General features: G+C 31.4%; 1 protein-coding gene across 2 annotated transcripts; it reads right to left on the bottom strand.

The window, feature by feature from the left end:
* Positions 1-16,292: 16,292 nt before the first annotated feature.
* LOC115716478 (protein ALP1-like) lies at positions 16,293-21,754 on the bottom strand. 2 transcript variants are annotated; one of them, XM_061108181.1, is made up of 4 exons: positions 21,469-21,754; positions 21,269-21,357; positions 17,143-17,508; positions 16,293-17,016 (listed from the first exon to the last, which is right to left on the bottom strand). In XM_061108181.1, the coding sequence occupies exons 3-4, from the start codon at positions 17,500-17,502 to the stop codon at positions 16,525-16,527; spliced, it is 852 nt and encodes a 283-aa protein (XP_060964164.1). In that variant the 5' UTR covers positions 17,503-17,508; positions 21,269-21,357; positions 21,469-21,754; the 3' UTR covers positions 16,293-16,524. The 2 variants fall into 2 exon arrangements, with proteins under 2 accessions (XP_060964164.1, XP_060964163.1); XM_061108180.1 differs by lacking the exons at positions 16,293-17,016; positions 17,143-17,508 and adding exons at positions 17,614-18,252; positions 18,349-19,086 and having other exon boundaries at positions 21,469-21,741.
* Between the last annotated feature and the right edge of the window lie 395 nt (positions 21,755-22,149).

The following is a 22,149-nucleotide window of genomic DNA, read 5'->3' as shown; positions in this document are numbered from 1 at the left end:
TAATGTAGAAATTTCGAATTTTATTTAAAAATAGATTAAAGTTGAAAATTTTTTATTTAATTTTGGACCAACTTAAATCAATGATTTTTCATTTAATGATTAATTAAAATAAATAAACTAAAATATATAATAATTAGAAATTGAATTAATTAGTGTATGAAAGTCTAGATAGATATTATCTGTTTTGCTTGAAGTATTTTTCTAGTGTATTTAATTAAATAGAAAATTAATATTTAAGTTCATTTTTAATCATGATACTTAAATATTTGAAATTTTTCTTAGATATTTAATTAAATAGGAAAGTTATATTTTTTGTTAACAATTAATTTTATTAATGAATTTTGGGCCAACATAAAATTAGATAATTTTCCAGGATTTATTTTTATTTTATTTTAAAGCATTTTCGAAAATGCAATATATATTTATAGAAAATTAAATTTGAAGTTGTAAATTAATTTAAATTAATTTTGAAACAACTTAAATTGAATAATTCTAAATATTTATGGAAATTATTACTAAGATGGAAATAATTCACGTTATTTTCATATCCATCTAAGTATAATTTATAAATATTAAATTAAAATTTATATTTAGAATATTTTATTATAAATTGGAAATTTTAATTAAAATAAATATATATTTAAAATAAATTGATTACAATAAATATTAGAAGAAAATACAACCTTCATTAAATAATGAGCTTTATTATTATTATAAGGATATTCGATCTCCATTGTTGGTTTTACATAGCTATTGTTTTAGTGAGTAATCCTCCCTAACAGAGGAACGTTCATTAGCAAGTTAGCAACGTTTAATCTCGAAAGATAAGTAATCTTGTAAGTTTTTTATATAGTTTATGATCACCCTAATGGTGGCGAATGTATAAGACTTGCAAGAATATAAAACAATGGTGGAAGCTCATAAGATAGAATAGCCTTGACTCTCGCCTAAACGGGACAACGCGAATTCCAATCTTGATCGAATAAAAGGTTGCTAGAATGTTGATCATTTTAGATGAGCTGACAACTCTATTCAATGAATGGTAGCTTTGACTCTCGCCTAAACGGGACACTGATATCATTTTGTTGAAAACCTTGGAAATTATATAGGATTGTATGTTTTAGTATTTTCACTTGTCATTCCTACTTGCTATATGCTTAATAATTTCTGAATTGTGTATGAATTTGTATTGAACCATGTTATTTTCTGTTATTAAATTGTAGTTTAATTTCGAATCTTCATTGTTGGTCTAACTTGGCTTGTTTTTCAAATGAGAGAAATCCCTAATAGATTTTCACCATTAGACTAACATAATAGTGTTAGATCTCGAAAGATAAATATTGTATATGCAACATCTAGTTGTTCATCAATTGATGACACCTTAGACTAGTATTTTACAATATGAAACAAGAAGATTGTATAAATAAGATTACTTTGACTCTCGCTAATCGGAGCATCGTGGGATTCTTATTTAAAATGAAATTATCCTAATTCCTCTTAGCTTATTCATTTCGAATTAGCTTAATGACATATCATTGGATGAATGGTCTATAAATCATATAAAGTCTTATTTTCTCTTAAGAAATTAGATGACGCATATGATTATATTCCCGGAATTCTGTCCCAAAATGATATAAATCCTCAATCTTAGATATCTCCTACTTGTATAGGCAAATCATAGAGTTAGATTAGTAGTGGTGGTCCAAGAAAGATTTAGTAATTATACAGTTACACTTTCACAAGTGTTTAATAACGATTTTCTATCAATGGATTCAAACTGTATGAGTTTAGTATTCTGTGACCAGAATCCACTTGCACTATTCTAAGAACTCTTTGATGTAACTAACCTAAGTCATCAAAAGATACAACCACATTTTTTATAAATCTATGGCATTTGTATCTTGTTCATAGTTGTTTTGACAAGATCATTCTCTGCAAAGAGTTAATATGCCTATATCCACTGAAATTAAGTTCATCTCATTCGCAGATGGATGTACATTCAGGGGTGGATATGAGTTTTCGTTGTATTCTTAAAACGATCACTCTAGATTTTACCTTACGCAAAAGAAATTTGAAATGTTTGAAAAATTTCATGAATTTCTAGCAATGGTAAGTGGTTAAAGATCTTGCGAACTGATAGGGGTGGAGAAAAAGTTAGTAGATATGCAGTTCAAAGATCATTAATTTGATTTTTGAATTATATCCAAACTTACCTCCCCAGAAATTCGAGTTGCATATTGGTGATTAGTTACTAGTCGTTGCCTAAATCCTTCTATGGTAATAAAATTTCAGAATGATGCAATGGTTGTATACTTAATGTAAATCATTACTACATTCATGGATGACCTAATCGAAATCTTAAGAAAAGCTAGAACTGCTAACCTTGGTTTGCATGTTTGTTAGCTATTCTAAGTGATTAGGGGTGGACCATCCCATAGTCATTAGATAAGAAAGTGTTTGTTTAAACAAATACTACTTTTCTAAGAAAATGACTAAGTCTGAAAATAAAGTAGCAAATAAAGGAGATATTTTTTCTTGATTCCATAAGTGTTCTATCATCTTATTCGTTACAAGATGATCCCACTGCCTCTGTTGTCTAACCACAACTGAAGAGGTCAATACCATTTAGTTTTCTTAGACATAATTCACGGTACCTTGTCGTAGTGGGAAAGTTTCAAGGAACTTTACCTTCTTATGACTTGGAAGATACTAGTGATTAAGATCCATTGTGAGTTCAAACAAGTAATGGATTGTCAAGATAAGAAACTAAGAAGAAACCCAATAGAACTATGTTTTGATCCATTCACATGGAGTAACCTAAAGTTTTCTATTACAAGGACATGAAAGGAAATTTTTGTTCATAAGTCTATTCAATGGATTTAACAAAACATCCTGTTCCTAGTATTATAGGTTTGAGTTTATCTAAACCAATGGCTTATGGTATACCTGGTAATTACTTACTCTAATGCAAGCATAAGATGCTGAAGCATTTTCTTTCGAATGGCAATCTATAGAAGCTTCACAACTTCTTAGATATAGATTTTATTTATCTAAGGAAAAGTCTCAACTATTCCAGAAAAGATAAAGCCATGAAAGATTTCTTAAATCAACAGTGAGAGGTCTAAGATATGCTTTAGTATGCCTTAGACCAGACACCTGCTGTTGAGTGGGAGTAATGAGTAAGTATCAGATTAATCCAGGAGAGGAACATTGGAAGACAATCAAGTAAATTTTAAGATTAAGAAGAGGAACTATATGTTAGTCAATAAGGGTGGTTTTGAAACTCTTAGACTACACCACATCAGTTTTTGAGACTTGCCTGTGTGCTAGAAAGTCTGTTGATGAGATGGTGATTACTTTGGGAGTGGAGTAGTGATTTTGGAGAAGTGTAAAAACCTATCTGAAATCTCTTAGTCTACCAGAAAGAGACTGAATGTTAAAAGTTGCAGGAAAGATACTTATTCAGTCTAAGGAAAGTTCTATACATTTGTGGCACTGTTCCAACTTTCCTTAACTACTATGGTTACTTCCTGAATAACCAAAGAGTAGTTGCCAAAAGTATAGAATCCAGTATCCCAAGAGAGTAGACATATAGAGAGGAATTTCACATTATCAAGGATTTTGTGATTAAGGAAGAGTAATGGTGGAGAAGAGGTTGTGTTTAATTCAACCTGTCAGATCCTATTACGAGGAGTTTACTACTATTACACTTGATTGGTATATCAAGGTGTTAATGATTATTTGAAATGCACTTTTTGTTTTATATTAGTGCAAGTGGGAGTTTGTTGGGTTTTATGCGCTAAATAAAACTCATTTCATATAATCACACTTACTTATTAATAAAGATCAGAAATAACATTTTATGTTGCATGGTTCACATGATTTATTTCATGATTATATGTATACAATGTATGAATTCTTTTTAATTCCAGAACATATGAATTTGTTAAGATTATAGTGTTGTCGCACAGTGGAATATAATCTTAATTATATGTTCAAAAGTTTATTCCCTGATTTATCAGAACACTGGATTTAGACTGACATGGTATAATCAGCGATAGGTATTCTTACACCTTCAAAAAGTGTTTTGTCCTTTCCAGGACATTGGCAAAGTTTACCAGTATCGGATGTATGGAGTATACATCGGAAGGGACCGATATTGAACTTTGATTAGATATATTGAAACTTACCGTAATATCTATTCAATTCAATATCACCTGTTGATCCTAGATCAAATGATCTTAATCCTGATATGGCTAGGTTCAATCTCAAGAGTGTTACTCCTGTTCTTTGATTTGTTAGTTAAGCCTACTTTTGGGTCAGGGTGATATGTACATTTTGGGAACACGGTAGTGTAATTGAGTGGGAGCGCTAACATAAATATGGAATCTATAGCTTCTATTTGGCAAATAGAAAGTAAACGATGATTTCCTTCGAGCTTAACCAAACGAAAATAAATGGTGGAGATCTCATTTCACTTAGCTGAAATATCATTTATGCAGGGTTAAGTGTTTTGAGGATAAAATACATTGTAGGGTGTTACGGTAATTTAATCCCTTTACAGTGTAAATCATCTATATAGAGGATCATTGATCACATTAGGGTTATAACAATGGATAACTATTGACTTGTCTATATCATGGAACATATAGAGCGTTCTATATGACTGCGAGTGCAATTCCAAGTTCTAAGTGTGGATTCAATGAGGAATTAATAAGTTAGGGAATTTACTTGGTAAATTCGGTTCGACTTATTGGAAGCTCGGTTATATAGACCCATGGTCCCCATACTAGTTGAGACCATACTGCTTGTAAGACTCAGTTAATTGATTTTGATTAATCAATTATAATTCTAAAAGTTAGACTATGTCTACTTTATGAATTTTCACTAAGCAAGGGCGAAATTGTAAAGAAAATTGATTTTAGGTTTATTTATTGATTAAGAGACTTTATATGTCTAAATTAATAAATATATTAAATGGTAATATTATTTAATAATTATTTCCAAGTTATTAAATAATTAGAATTGGCATTTAAAAGGTTAAATTGAAAATTGGCATTTTTGAGAAAATGGGAATGGAAAATAACAAAATGGGAAAGTTGCAAAGTGAGGCCCAATCCCTTTGTATGGCCGGCCCTATCCATAGGAAATTCCATTTGTTGTTTCTATTATTTTAATGCCATGCAATTCTAACCTAAACCTAGAGGGTTTTCTATAAATAGAAAGTGTTGGCTTGAGGAAACATACACACATCTTTGATCACTTTGTTTCCCTAAGAAAATGCCTCACACGCTTCTCTCTCTTTTCTTCTCTCTAAATTTCGAAACCTTTGAGTGAATGAGTAGTGCCCACACACATCAAGTGGTATCTCCATCATAGTATGTAAGACTATGGAAATTCTGCATCAAAGAAGGAGAAAAGAAGATCCAGGTTCAGATCTTGGTGATGCTCTTCTACAGAAAGGAATCAACGGCTAGAGATCTGAACGGAAGGAGTCATAATATTCCGCTGGACCCACTCTAAGGTTTTCTAACTTTATATGTGTTTATTTTCATTGTTTTAGAATTCATATTAGGTTGTTAATCCAACATGCATGATACTAAATAGATCTTGGTAAAATAATTTCCAACACGTAGGTCACAAGGGAGGAACTGCCAACGTTCTTCCCGAACCCATAGGGAAGGGGCTCGTACAAATTTTTGTTAGGGACACCCGAATAACCATGCCCACGGGGGAAGAACGGGGCGTGAAGAAGTGCGTGTAACCTCGGGGCCTACAAGAAGTCATAGTCGATCAACGCGATCAGGAGAAAGTACTCATCACAACAATGATTGAGAAAGTATGGGTACAAGTAAGACTGCAAGTCACTCGACGATGAGGTACATGAGCAGAATAAGGTCCATGAGTAGGACACAATCTGTGAGTTGAACGAGGTCCGCTAGCAATTATAACCAACCGGATCTACGAGAGCACTTGACCAAGAAAAAACCTGATCTTCGCCAACAACTTGTTCCAAAGCAAGAGGATCCAATCCAATTGCGAATAGATGAGTTTGAGGATAAGTTCAAAAGGTATCAAGTGGGGGATCTAGGAAAACAATCTGTATATGACTCAAATGAGGAACTCGAGCCATACCATCCAGATATCATGAATACTCCCTTTGCTCAGGGGTTTAAAATCCCCCACGTCTCGTCCTATGATGGGACCACCGATTTGGTCTTGCATTTGAATAACTTCAACACTATAATGTGAGCTAGCAATGTTACAAACAATTTACGTTGTATTTAGTTTCCCACCTCACTAGTTGGAGCAGCAAGCAGCTGGTTCAATAAATTTACTCATCATTCCTCACTTCTTGGGAACAGCTGTCTAAGGACTTCAAAAAGCAGTTCCATACCGCAAGGGATATGCAACAGCCTGGCGAGATGCTTAAGGTGTACTTAAGCAATTTTAACACGGCTGTTGTGAGATTAAGAAATTTGGATGACTGTACCCAGCTTACCGCCCTTCAGGCGGGGATGACTACTGATCTCTCCACCGCTGTAGGCGAACTGTGGGATGACCTACAGGGTCGTCTAGTGAAGAACATCACTAAGTTCAACGAGAGGGCTCAGGTATTTGTTCGAAAGGAAGAAGCTCGAAAAGAGATGAACTTGTTAAAAACTGGCCCAGGAAGCAAACCCAACACTGTTTCAACAAGTACTGCCTCGACTAAAAACTGATAACCCGTGGGCCTCTGGCTCAAAGAGGAAGGACGATTCTAAGGGATCATCCGAAGACAAGAAGAAACAAAAGAAGCACGACAAGTACGTGCCAGTTTATACCATTTATACCAAGCTTAATGAAACTCAGGAAATATTTACCTCGCGCATGAGCACAAGGTTGCCTTCATTAAACTTGAGCCCATGAGGCACGTGAGGCATAAAAGAGATCCGACCAGATATGTAAGTACCACAAAGACATTGGGCACACGACAGACAAGTGTCATCAGTTGAAAGATGAGATAGAGAGTCTCATCGCGCGAGGCCACTTCAAGAAATATGTGAATAGGCATCGCAACTGACATAACCAGCCCAATCTGCCCGACAACCCAAGCAGCCAGGGATTACAACCTCCTCTTGTTGAAGGAAAGGATATTCTGGTTGTCTCAGGAGGGCCACATATTGCAGAAGAAAGCAATAACGTCCAAAAGAGGTACGTGAAGGAAGTGAAGAACGACCAGTCTGTATTTGCTCGAAAACCATCGAAGAAGGTAAAAACTAAAGAGCCTCCGATTATATTTTTAGAGGAAGATGAGAAGAACGTGAGATACCCTCACGTCGATCCATTGGTGATTACCATCTAACTTTCCAATAAAAGAATAAAGAGGGTGCTAATAGATAATAGGAGTTCAGTGAATATCCTTTGTAGGGAATCACTAAAGAAGATGGGGCTTAAAAAGGCTAAATTGAGGCCTTGCATGGTGAATCTTTAAAGATTCACTGGTGACAGTATCGCCAGTCAAGGTATAATCGAGCTTGCATTGACGTTCGTCGAGGCACCTTTATCCACCACAATTATGCAAGACTTTTTGGTCATCGACCTGCCATGAACTTATAATATATTGCTGGGTAATCCAGCATTTATCAGACTAGGGGCAGTTAGTTCGATCAAGCACTTATCCCTAAAGTTTCAAACACCAGTGGTTGTGGGAGTAGTGCGAGGTGATCAGATGTTGGCCCGTGATTGCTATCGTAGAGAGCAGTAACACAGAAAAGCCAGTCACCAGTTAATGGTAGTTTTGACAGAAGAAAGTGAAAAGAAGGATGAAGATCTTGATCCTTGGATTCAAGATGAAAGAAACTTATTGAAACCAATTCAAGAATTGGAAGATGTTGTTCTGGACCCAAGAATTCCCACAAAGTGTGTTAACACCGGGAAGAACCTGGACGAACAGTTGAAATAGCAGCTAATAAGTTTCTTAAAGGCAAACAAGGATGAGTTCGCCTCAAGTCATGGAGATATGATAGGGATTGACCCTAATATTTGTTGGAAATTATTTTACCAGGATCTTAGATCTACTCACAAGTATGTTTATTAACATCCTAAATAAGAACTTTCTAAAACGATGAAATAAACACATATAAAGTTAAAGAAACCTTACATTGGGTGCAGCGGAATATAATGACTCCTTCCGTTCAGATATCTAGCCCTTGATTCCTTTCTGTAGCAGAGCATTATCAATATCTGAACCTGGATCTCTTTCTCTGAATCCTTGATGCTGAAACTCCTTTGCTGATGATCTTTCTTCACGATCTTCCTCACTATGATTGAGGTATTGCTTGATGTGTGTGGGCACTACTCTAATCACTAAGGATTTCGAAATCTCAATGAGGAAGAGAGAGAGAGTGGGTTCAGCCAAAGATAGGGAGAGAGAAGGCTCAGGTTTTTCTCTGAAGGAAAAATAGAAAATTTAAGTGTAATTTTCCTGAAGCCTTCACTATCTATTTATAGCATTCCACTAGGGTTAGGTTTGAATTATTTCGCATTAAAATAATGAAAAAATCAGTTTAAATTTCCTACAAAAGTGGCTGGCCCTATACAAGTGGATTTGGGCCTCACTTTTTGCAATTTTGCAGTTTTATCTTTTCTGCATCTGATTTTCTCAAAAATGCCAATTTTCTAATTCAACCATTTAAATGCCAATTCTAACTATTTAATAACTATAAATAATTATTAAATAATATTGTCATTTATCAATTTTATTAATTGAACCATACAAAGTATCATAATTAACAAATAGGCCCCTAAAACTCTTTCTTTACAATTTCGCCCTTACTTAGTGAAAAATTCACAAATAGACATAGTCTAATTTGAGAATTATAATTGATTAATCAAAACCAATTACATGAGTCTTACAAGCAATATTATCTCAACTAGTGGGGGGACCATGGGTCTATATAACCGAGCTTCCAATAAGTAGATCAAGAATTTAGCACTAAAATTCACTAACTTATTAATTCTTCGTTGAATCCACGCATAGAACTCAGAATTGCACTCTCAGTATATAGAATGCTCTATATGTTCCACCATATAGACACATCATTAGTTATCCATTGTTATAATCCTAATTTGATCAATGATCCTCTATATGAATGATCTACACTGTAAAGGGATTAAATTACCGTTACACCCTACAATGTATTTATTCCTTAAAACACTTGACCCCGTATAAATGATATTTCAGCTTATGTGAAATGAGTACTCCACCATTTATGTTCGTTTGGTCAAGCTCGAAGGAGATCATCCTTTGCTTACTATTTGCCAGATAGAAGCTATAGATTCCATGTTTATGCTAGCGCTCCCACTCAATTGCACTACCGTGTTCCCAAAATTTACGTATCACCCTGACCTAAAAGTAGGCTTAACTAACAAATCAAAGAACACGAATAGCCTCTCGAGATTGAGCCTAATCATATCAGGATTAAGATCATTTGATCTAGGATCAACTAGGCGATATTGACTTGAATAGATTTTACGGTAAGTTTAATTAAATCTAAGTCAAAGTTCAATATCGGTCCCTTCCGATGCATACTCCATGCATCCAACCTGAGCTTTACTTTAACCAATGTTCTGGAAAGAACATAGTATTTCTCCAAATACAAGTAAACTCTTGTTGTAGATTATCATATCAGTAAAACCCTGTGTCTAATAAATCTAGGAAACTTTATTCACATAGTCATGTTTACTTTCCAATGTGTTGACGGCACAATAAACAGGATCAAGTATGTGAAAAGGGTTTCAGATGAATTTATACATTATGTATATATAATCATGAAATAAATCATGTGAACCATGCAACATTAAATGTTATTTCTGATCTATATTAATAAGTAAATCTGATTATATTGAAATGAGTTTTATTTAGGGCATAAAACCCAACAAACTCCCACTTGCACTAATATAAAACAAAAGTGCGTTTCAAATAATCTCAACACCTTGACATGCAAATCAAGTGTAGTAGTAGTAAACTCCTCGTAATAGGATCTGAAAGGTTGAATTAACCACAACCTTTTCTCCACCATTACTCTTCCTTTAATCACATAATCATTGATAATGTGAAATTCCTCTCTATATGTCTACTCTCTTGGGATACTGGATTCTATATCTTTGGCAACTACTTTTGGTTAATCAGGAAATTAACACTAGTAGTTTAAGACAATTTGGAATGATGCCAAAAATGTATAGAACTTTCCTTAGACTGAATAAGTACCTTTCTTGCAGCTTTAACATTCAGTCCCTTTCTGGTAGACCTAGAGACTTCAGATAGGTTTTTACACTTCTCCAAAATCACTATTCCACCCCCAGAGTAATCACCATCTTATCAGAAAGATTTACTAGCACAAAGGCAAATTTCAAAATCTGATATGGTGTAGTCTAAGAGTTTTAAACACACCCTTATAGACTAACATATAGTTCCTCTTCTTAATCTTAAAATTTACTTGATTGTCTTCCAATGTTCTTCTCCTGGATTAATCTGATACCTACTCATTACTCCCACTCAACAGCAGGTGTCTGGTCTAAGGCATACAAAAGCATATCTAAGAACTCTCACTGTTGATATAAGAAATTCTTTCATGGCTTTATCTTTTCTGGAATAGTTAAGACTTTTCCTTAGATAAATAAAATCTATACCTAAGAAGTTGTGAAACTTCTATAGATTGCCATTAGAAAGAAAATGCTTCAGCATCTTACTAAAGTAAGTTGCTTGCATTAGAGTAAGTAATTACCAGGTATACCACAAGCCATAGGTTTAGATAAAACTCAAACCTATAATACTAGGAACTAGAAGTTTTGTTAAGTCTATAGAATAGACTTATTAACTAAAATTTCCTTTTATGTCCTTGTAATAGAAAACTTTAGGTTATTCCATGTGAATGGATTAAACCATAGTTCTATTGGCTTTCTTCTTAGTTTCTTATCTTGACAATCCATTACTTGTTTAAACTCACAATGGATTTAAATCACTAGTGTCTCCCAAGTCATAAGAAGGTGAGTTCCTAGAAACTCTCCCACTACGACAAGGCACCGTGAATTATGTCGGAGAAAACTAAATGGTATTAACCTCTTTGGTTGTGACAAGACAACAGAGGCAGTGGGATCATCGTATGTTATATAAGATGATAGAACACTTTTGGAATCAAGAATTAAATATCTCCTTTATTTGCTACTTCTTTTTCAGACTTAGTCATTTTCTTAGAAAAGTAGTATTTGTTTGAACAAACACTTTCTTATCTATTGACATTGGGATGGTCCACCCCTAATCACTTAGAATAGCTAACAAACCATGGTTAACAGTTCTAGCTTTTCTTAATATTTTGATTACTTCATCCATGAATCTAGTAATGATTTACATTAAGTATACAACCATTACGTCATTCTAAAATTGTATTACCATAGAAGGAATTAGGCAACGACTAGTAACTAATCATCAACATGCAACTCGAAATTTCTGGGGAGGTAAGTTTGCATATAATTCAAAAATCAATTTAATGATCTTTGAACTGCATATCAACTAACTATTTCTCCACCCCTATCAGTTCGCAAGATCTTTAACCACTTACCTTAATGGTTTTAACCATTGCTAGAAATTTAAGAAATTTTTCAAACATTTCAAATTTCTTTGCATAAGGTATAATCTAGAGTGATCGTTTTAAGAATACAACGAAAAACTCATATCCACCCCTGAATATACATCCATCTGCGAATGAGATGAACTACTTTCAGTAAATATAGGCATATTAACTCTTTGCAGAGATTGATCTTGTCAAATCCACCATGAACAAGATACAAATGCCATAGATTAAAAAAAATGTGGTAGTGTCTATTGATGACATAGGTTTAGTTACATCAAAGAGTTCTTAGAATAGTGCAAGTGGATCCTGGTCACAGAATACCTAACTCATATTCCATACAGTTTGAATCCATTAATAAAAGATGGATATTAAACACTTGAGAAAGTGTAACTGTATTGTATCTGGAATTAGAAATATAAGAAAATTTCTCTTTGGATTCTAAAATTAAAGTCAAGGACTTAAATTCAACCAAATATAATGAGTAATTCTTTCTTCGACCACCACTACTAATACAAACTCTAAGTCTGATTTGCCCATACAAGTAGGAGATTTCTAATATTGAGGATTTATATCAATTGGGAATAGAATTTCGGGATTATAATCATATGCGTCATATAAAATGACATGAAATGATTTATAGACCATTCATCCAATGATATGTTTTTAAAGCTAATTCGAAATGAATAAGCTAAGAGGAATTAGGATAATTTCGTTTAAAATAAGAATCCAACGATGCTTCGATTAGCGAAAGACAAAGTAATCTTATTTATGTAATCTTCTTGTTTCATATTGTAAAAATACTAGTCTAAGGTGTCATCAATTGATGAACAGTTAGATGTCGCAAATACAATACTTATCTTTCGAGATCTTACACTATTATGTATGTCTAATGGTGAAAATCCATTAGGGATTTATCTAATTAGAAAAACAAACATGTTAGACCAACAATGAAGATTCGAAATTAAACTACAACTTAATAACAGAAAATAACATGGTTCAATATAAATTCATACACAATTCAGAAATTATAAACATATAGCAAGTAGGAATGACTAGTGAAAATACTAAAACATACAATCCTAAATAATTTCCAAGGTTTTCAACAAACTGATACAGTGTCCCGGTAGGCGAGAGTCAAAGCATCATTTATTGAATAGAGTTGTCAGCTCATCTAAAATAGAAACCATTCTAGCAACCTTTTATTCGATCAAAATAAGAATCCAACGTTGTCCCGGTAGGCGAGAGTCAAGGTTATTCTCATTTTATGAGCTTCCACCATTGTTTCATGTTTCATAAGTTTATCTCTAAGTAGTCACCGTAGGGGAGAGTCTAATAGAGACGAAAACTTACAAAACACTTATCAAATGAAATCTTACGGTGTTAAATGCGTTCAACGAATAACCATCCATAGGGGGACGAAGTCCAGCGTCTCGAGGTTATATTGAAAACATTTAACTTTTGTAAGACCAACAATGGAGATCAAATATCTTAATAATAATCAAGCTCATTATTTAAAGTGAGTTGTATTTTCTTTGATTCTCTTTATTTAATTTATTTATTTTAAATATATATTTATTTAAAATTTCCAATTTAGAATGAAAAATTCTAAATATAAATTTTAATTTAATATTTATAAATTTTACTTAGATGGATATAAAAATAACATGAATTATTTCCATCTTAGTAATAATTTCCAATAAATATTTAGAAAAATATTCAATTTAAGTTGTTACAAAATTAATATAAATTAATTTACAACTCAAATTTAATTTTCTATAAATATATATTGCATTTCGAAAAATTAAAGTATTTAAGAATACATTTTTCGAAAATGCATGTTAAAATAAAAAATTAATCCTGGAAAAATTATTCTAATTTTAATGTTGGCCCAAAATTAATTAATAAAATTAATTTACAACAAAAAATATAATTTTCCTATTTAATTAAATATATAAGAAAAATTTCAAATATTTAAGTATGATGATGAAAATCAACTTAAATATTAATTTTCTATTTAATTAAATACACTAGAAAAATACTTCAAGCAAAAATATCATCTATCTAGATTTTCCTTAGACTAATTAATTTAATTTCTAATAATATATTTTAGTTCAATTTATTTTAAATTAATCAATAAATAAAAAAAATCATTGATTTAAGTTGATCCAAGAATTAATTAAAATAAATAATTAATTTACAACTTAATCTATTTTTCAAATAAAATTTGAAATTCCAGCATTTAAGAAATGCAATTTCGAAGTTTGATTAATAAAATAAAGAAAAAAATATATTTTGAAAATTATTTAAATTTAGTTGAAAAAATAAATTTCAAATAAAAATAATTTTCTATTTTAATTAAGTGTCATGAAAAAAGAAATATTTAAGTATGATGATAAAAATCAACTTAGATATTTAATTTTCAAATTAATTAAATGTATTAAATTCAAGAAATAAATAATTAAGTGTAGAGAAGGCTTAATTATTAATCTCTAGTTTAATACTAGGAAAAATATACTTAAAATAAATTGTACCAAAATTAATTAAATAATTAATTTCACAATTTATAATATTTTCCTATTTAATATTAGAAATAATAAGTAGTCTAGAAATAATTATCTAGAAAATATCTTATTTGACTAAGTATCTTTTCCACAAAATTTGAAAAAATATCTAATTTAAGTTTTATTAGAAAAAATCTAGAACTTAAATATTTTTCAAATTTAAATTTAATTAAATATCAAAAATTAAGTTGTAACCACTTAATTTGAAAATATTCCATTTTAAGTTAATATTCGAAAAGATATTAACTTAAAAAAATATCTTAAAGAATCTTAATAACCAATACCTAAAATTCCTCAACTTAATTTTGAAATTTGAAATTCAAAAGATATTCAGATTTAAGTTGGTTAGTTGTAGATAACTAAATATCAACTTAAACAAGAATATTTAATGAAAAATTTAAATTAAGTTCCAGAAAGAATCTAGATGGTTATAATTCTATATTTAATTAAATACAAGAAAATACATATAGTTTAGCTTAGAATAAAAAATTCTTTAAACTATGATTTTCTAAATTAATTTCAAAATAAATGAAATTAATTATGTTGCTAATCAATTTTAATTAGGTTAAACTAGTGTAATTAACCTAGTACAGTCATTCAAATCAGGCAAATGGGCCTTCACAATTGGGGTGTTTGTGTGAGGGGGTGCTGGGTTCAGTATGTCGTACCCACTACTATGGCTCCCAACTCTCACACAAGGCCCAAAAGAGAGGAATTTAACCTTAATAAGAACAACTGTTATTAATTGAATAAGCCCAATAACTAAATGGGCCTAAATAAATTCTATCAAGAACTATGATAATTTATTTTAGCAACAACAACCTATATGTATCTATAATCAAATTAAACACATAGGCTCACACAGGCACACTTTGGATGGGTCCTATCATGTTGCTAGGTCATACACAGATGAAAGAAGATTGTAAATATACTTGTTACAAATTATTAACTTGACCAAGGGAGCCATCAGATCATTAGATCTGGCAAAAGGTAACCATGGCTATTTGCAATCAAGTAATAATAGGTTTTAAAAACTTACATACAAGCTAAAACCACATACTCCTGCAACAAGGTTAGCTCGATAGTTGGAAGTAGGATTTATTTAATTTTAAATAAATAATTTCGAAAAATAAATAATTAAAAAATATTTTAATATTCGAAAAATAAAATAAAATTTTTTAAAAAATTTTAATTTCGGAAATAAAATTTAAATTTCGAAAATTAAAAAAAATATTTAAAATTAAACCTACTTTTTGAAAAATTAGGTTTCAACCAACCTAAATATCATTTCAAAATTTGCTAACTACTTTTAAAAATTAAATGTTATTTTAAAAATAAAAATTAAATAAAAATTAGAAAAGATAAATGAAATATCTTTTCAGATTTTAAATTTAATTTAAATAAATAAAATAACAAAATTTAAAAGTTAGCAAAATATCTTACATCTATTTAAATTATAAATATCTTATTTTAAATTTAAATAAGGTCAAAATATCTAAAAAAATTTAATTTTTAAAAAAATATCTTAAAAGATAAGATATAATTAAAAATATCTTAAAAGATAAGATATCTTATAAAATCTGACCTTAAATTTAAAAAAAAATAAGATATAATCAAATTTAAAAATAAGATAGATTTTTAAGCAAGAAGATAGATACTAATTCTATTCAAATTCAAATTACACTAATATCTTGAATTAAATTTAAAAAATATTAAATTAAGGGCTCGTTTGGTACGCCGTATTGTATTGTATTGTAATGTATTGGGTTGTATTGTATTGGATTGGATTGTATAATTTTAATACAATACTATGTTTGGCATTGAATTGTATTAGTGTTGTGTTAAATTATACAATGTTTGGCTCACATTGTATTGTATTGTATTAATTAAAAATTTTGCAAAAATTAAAAAAATCAAATAAAAACTGAAAATAAAAATTAATAACTAAAAAAAAAATTAATGACACTATTTTTTTTTTAAAAAAAAAAGAAATTAAAAATGTTGAAATATTGAAAAAAACTAAAAAAAAAAAATAAATCAACTAAAAATATTAACTTTTTTTTTTAAAAAAAAAAACGTGATTATAACCCGAATATTAATGTCAATTCTAAATAAATTGTCATAAAAAAGTAACCAATTTTTTTTTTTTTTTAAAAAATAAAGTTTACATAACTAAAATAAACCTTGTAGCACCGTCAAAGTTCAACCGACCAAATCAAAGTTCAACCAATAAAACCAAAGTTCAACCGACCAAATTAAAGTTCAACCAATAAAACTAAAGTTCAACCGACCAAATCAAAGTTCAACCGACCAAATTAAAGTTCAACCATTAAAACCAAAGTTCTCCATCAACGACTTGATCTAACTTCTCTGAGAACTCTTGTCACAAAAGCCTCTCGAATTTCTCCATCTATTGACTTGAAGGTTGCTACATATTCTGGCTTCTTCAACATGTACGTCAATGCATCAAGTTGATCATCAACTGAAAGTCCCATCGATTTCAACTCCTTAGCCAACTCCTTATCATTAGTAGTCCCTTGCACCATCAACCTCATTTGCTCGATTGAATGTTCAAACATTGTTTTGAACGTTGAAGCAATCTCCTTCATACCATCATCATCTGATCTAGATCTCTTTCTTCGACCTCTAGGTGAAGAAAGATTCTGATTTACTGACCTAGAATCGTCAGTCTCTTCTTCAGCTTCTATGTTCATATTCTCAACCATGTCTGCTGGTGCTTCTGCTCCTTTTCCGGTTGCTCTATCTTTTCCAAAAATATTAGCTAGTCTCTCATACATAGGAAAAGGTTTGTTTCTCCATCCCTTAGCATCCTTAATATTCTGCATAGATAAGTTAAATGTACATTAATATAATACCAAGAACAGTACTTGCCATAACATGTTGAATTAGTGAGAAAACATAAAATATACAAGAAAATAATAATAAATAATCTATAAAAAAGATACCTGAGTATATGTCAACCAAGCCTCATCACTATCAACCTGCACACATTTTTTTACATCGTTCCAAGAAAAGCCACTAGTGTTGAGCATGTCGAAGACTATACTATATTGCTTCTTCAACATTCGATATTTGTTCTCGATGTGTGGACTAGCTCTTATACCACTGCTGGGAATCAAGACATTCAATGCCTTTTCTATCTCCTTCCATGTCCCGGGTCTAACAGTTCCATTATCACATCTATTGCCGCCTTTCACCAGAACATCTTCAAGAATATTCAGCAATGCATCTTCTTCAAATTTACTCCACGTACGCCTAGAACTTTTATCGCTATAAACTTGGTCACTACTACCTCCAATATCCATATTCACCTGTATTTCTCATTTTCAAGTGTCACCATATTAATAAATTCTGCATGTATATCTCAAATTAATGTGTCTAATGTAAACAATGGTAAGAATAAAATCATCCAAACATTTAAAAGACAAAATAAAATTGAATAACTAAGATCAATGCGTCCAATACAAACAAAGTTAAATGACAACAAAAAGCAAGTAAGAATACATTCAAATTAATTAATGTGTCTAATACAAACAACAAGTAAGCAAAGTTTGTCCATACATGCAAGACTAAGAACCTCTACCATTAAAGTCCTCTATGTAGCCTCCATTCATTATACATTTGCATAGCTAAAGTGTTTCTCCATTCAGTCCATTGAGTTGAGGCTTCAACAGTATCAATTATTTCATGATCTTCATTAATTGTCTGATGAGTATCTTCTGCAGTATCCACTTGTCTATCAAGCTCAATTTCTGCTGGATCTAGAGACATTTCTCGCCGAATCAAATTATGCAAAATACAACACGCTGTAATTATTCGGCATTGTGTTGTTATTGGAAAAAATGACGTGCTCCTCAAGATTGACCATCTAATCTTAAGCAATCCAAAACATCTCTCAATGACATTTCTTGCAGATGCATGTTTCATATTAAAGTACTCCTCATGATTTCTAGGGACGTTTCTACCCCACTCAGATAAATGGTACGCAACTCCTCTATAAGGTGCTAAGAATCCTTCACCGTTAGTATATCCACCATCCACCAAATAATAATAACCTAAAGATAAAAAATTAACCAAAACTAATTTAGTGATCTAGAAAATTAAAATTTAGTGATGATTCAAAATATAAAATAATTTTTCACTAAAATTACCTTTAGGGATCTTTAAGCCATTTTGCCTATTAATGGCATCACGAAGTACTCTAGAATCTGATGCTGAGCCCTCCCAACCCGGTAAAACAAATATAAACTTCATATCTCGAGAACAAACTCCTAATACATTTGTTGCGATCTTGCCTTTTCTTGTTCGATACCTTGGTTTGTCAACTTCAGACACTCGTACCTCAATGTAAGTACCATCTAATGCTCCTAGACAATTTTCAAACCATCTCCATCGACTATCAATGCAATTGGCAGGTACAGGATCTTGAGAAACTAATAAGTTTTCTTGTAACCTTAAAACCCCATGTAAAATTGAATTAAAATGTCTACTAATGGTTTCTCCCGATCGCTTAAATCTAGCGTTTAATGTACGATTTTTTACATGATGAGCAAGTGTATGAACAAACATACACACTTGTTCCTCAATTGTGACCGAACCATTTCTTTTCACCCTTCCATCAGTATGGAGCAATTCACATAATACTCCAAATGTTCTCCTATTCATTCTTAGATCATTCACACATGCTATGTCACTTTCACCAATCAAACTATCCAAATATTTTAACCGAGTCTCATGTCTAGCAAAAGTACGATCTAGAAACATACGTCTCCTATGACGGTTGCGTACCATTTTATACAATAATAATTGCAACATCATACACATGCTCATCATTTGAAAATGCCATGTGAAAAGAAATATCATAATCTTCTTTTGTTGCATATCCATATCTATTAATAGCATTCCATGTACATATAAAATGTCATATAACAACCATAGACACTAAAGCAAAAACTATATTATCATGAAAAACTACAGTACTATACAGTTTATTAGCAAACAATAAGATGTATCATTTCTTCAGAGTGGAACTTATTCTGATGTATTTACCAATTTCCACATGCAAAGTACAATAGTATGCTAGAGATGACTGAACAACTTTAGCTGAGTTGCAGGCCTTCCCTAAAATAATAACAGAGCATGGATTCATGTGGACTGTGTGTTACTATGAAGTTGGAACTTTCAATGTTCATAACAAAAGAGGGAGAGAATAAAGTATGTGAAAGCTGAGTGACTTTGGGTGGCGTGACAACTTTCTTTAAGCAATACATCTAACATAATAATACATTTACCACGTAATCAAATCAAATATTCAATCAAAATTTGCAAGTGCTTGGTGATGAATACTCATATATATCAGAGGAACTTGAGAAAAGCAAGAAAGTAGAAAAAGACACATACATTAAGTTGCTTGACGAGCTATTAAATATAACTTGTGATTTAATATAAGCTTAAAAATTGTGAACACCAATGAAGTTGACCTCATTTGCTTGTCTTCATGAACTGTCCATTTCATATTCTGTTTTTTTTAATTTATTGTCCCCTTTATTTTTCTTGTCAAGTAAATTGTGCCATTACTAAAGCACAACTTATTCAAATGACAGCAGTGAATAGTGATGACATGAGGCCCTCTATTAAAAGGTACACTCACATCTACCCATTTTTTTTTTGTTTTTCAATGAAAACATTTGACAAAAAAAAGTATAAATATGGTCATTGACCTTTCACTTCGCCGACTATTCAAACAGTCATCTAAATAGTTAATTTCAATTTATATATTTAAAAAAACAAAACAAAAAACCATTTAATTAGAATTGTCTGAAATATTGCTCATATGTAATACTACTTACAAAAATGGAAGTTAAAGTGCAGTGTAGGTCCTATATAATATGTCCATGTTTTGAGAGTAGAAATTGCTATGATATAATTGCCAATTTCCAAATGCATAAAGTCTTAAGAAATACACAGAGAAAAATCAAGTCTTTACCTCAAAATTAAGCAAAAGTAATTACAATTCTCCCATATAGAGAGAATCTTACACTACTTTACTTCATAAGATTCATTAAGGTTTTTAACTAAAGAAACCAATTTCAGTTCAAAAGTTTATGTCTCTAACACTAAAAATTTCCCAAGTTCCAAAAGAATTTCACTTCAAAATTCAAACTTTACGAGTTTCCCCGAAAGCTTGAATTAAACTGTCATTGTTCCATCCCGATCCTACCCAACTAACAAAATAAAGACAAGGAATTGCTTACTACAAACAGCAGAGGATTCTACTATCGTATTAGCTCTATCAAGCATAACTTGTCCTGTCCAAGTTTAAAATATCATAATAATTCTGCCTATTGACAAAGCTCTTCACCAAAAAAACGTAATAACAAACATTTATAACTACATGAAAGTTTAGAATCTCTCAATGAAAGATACCATTGTGCTCTTGCTAGAGCCACTGCTTCAAACTAAAGCAGCGGTCTTTCGGCTAACATTTAGGCAGAAGTTATTTAAAATTACAAAAGCTATTGTGTTTGCATCAGATGGCAAGTCTAAACTTGTGAATTATTTCAATAATGTTCTACTGTATGAATAGAAAAATTTTAGTGTATTTTCTTAAGAAGCACAGCAGCCTAGCTATAAATGAAACTCTAAACATTGTTTATGTGTGAAACTGTAAAAAGCCTAAAAACAATGGTGATGAGAGTGAAATGGCAGTTATTTTCTTCTTCTCATTCCATAACCCAATGTGTCTCTCGCCACACAGTTTGATTCCCAAAAAATAAATAAATAAATAAATAAATAAAAGGGATTCAATTTCAAACTCTTATCAAATCAGATATCAAAACCGTAGGAAAAAGAAGATGAATTCACAAACTACGAAATCTGAGATTCATACGAAATTTGAACAATATAGCGAAATTCAAACCCACTAAGGCTTAGCTTGGCTAATTAATAATATGGCTTTGGGTCAAAGAGAAAACCAGAACAAAATTGAAACAAGTCCCAACAACATTACAATTAATACAATGAAATATCAAAAGTAGAATAAACTACAAATACAAAAAATTGATAACTCACCTAGAGCAAAATAGCAGAACCTCGGCTCTTTCTGGGTTGTACGGAGAAGAATCGAGCAGCGTCTACTAGCAGCGGACGGCACACCTGGTCTATGAAAGGGAAAAGGGAATGATGACAATGGTAAATTAGGGAAAGAGATACACACACATACCAGAAGAATTAGAGAGAGAGAGAGAGAGAGAGAGAGAGAGAGAGAATACCAAATGAATCTGAGACATTGATATGCTAGAGAAGATGAAGTTGCTTTTCACTGAGAAATGAATCTGAGAGATCGATCTGCCAGAGAACCTCTTCACCGAGAAATCCAGGCCAAATCGGCCAGAGAATCGATGGCTGAACGGGAAAATGAAGAAGTTTGGGTGAGAGGGAGAGTACAATACAGCCTTATACACTGTTTTTATTCAGCATAAAATAATACAGGATAGATTGTATTAAAAATTAGGGTTGTAATATCTATTACAATACAAGGTTCCACCCAAACATTGTACTCTTATAATTTAATACAATACGGACCCCTTATACAGGGATCCAAACGAGCCCTAATTCAAAATGATAATTAGAATTGAATTAGGAATAGTAATAGTATAAATACAAAACTATACAAAAAATTGGAAGTTAATTCCATGAAAAAGCATGAAAAAACGAAGAAAAACAAAAAAATTCGAAACTGTACGGACAGATTTGCGATCAGAGGAAAAAATCAGCACAGCCCCGATTTTTCCAAATCTTCAAAAAATCATAACTAATTCAAATAAAATCCAAATTAAGTTCTGTAAAAGGCTAACTTGCTTAATTTTTTCCATACTATCCAATAAAAATAATTTCAGAGATAAAATCGCAATTATTTTTTACGAAAATTTAACAAACATCAATCAATCATC

This window comes from Cannabis sativa, unplaced genomic scaffold, assembly GCF_029168945.1.
Source record: "Cannabis sativa cultivar Pink pepper isolate KNU-18-1 unplaced genomic scaffold, ASM2916894v1 Contig7, whole genome shotgun sequence".
Lineage (NCBI taxonomy): Eukaryota > Viridiplantae > Streptophyta > Magnoliopsida > Rosales > Cannabaceae > Cannabis > Cannabis sativa.
This window is presented reverse-complemented; position numbering and strand designations above follow the sequence as displayed.

Coding starts and splice junctions, on each gene's coding strand:
- LOC115716478 (XM_061108180.1), bottom strand. CDS start 19,084: ATGGATATGCAACAAAAGAAGATTATGATATTTCTTTTCACATGGCAT. Junction 18,253..18,348: donor TGGCTTAAAGATCCCTAAAG/GTAATTTTAGTG, acceptor TTTTATCTTTAG/GTTATTATTATTTGGTGGAT.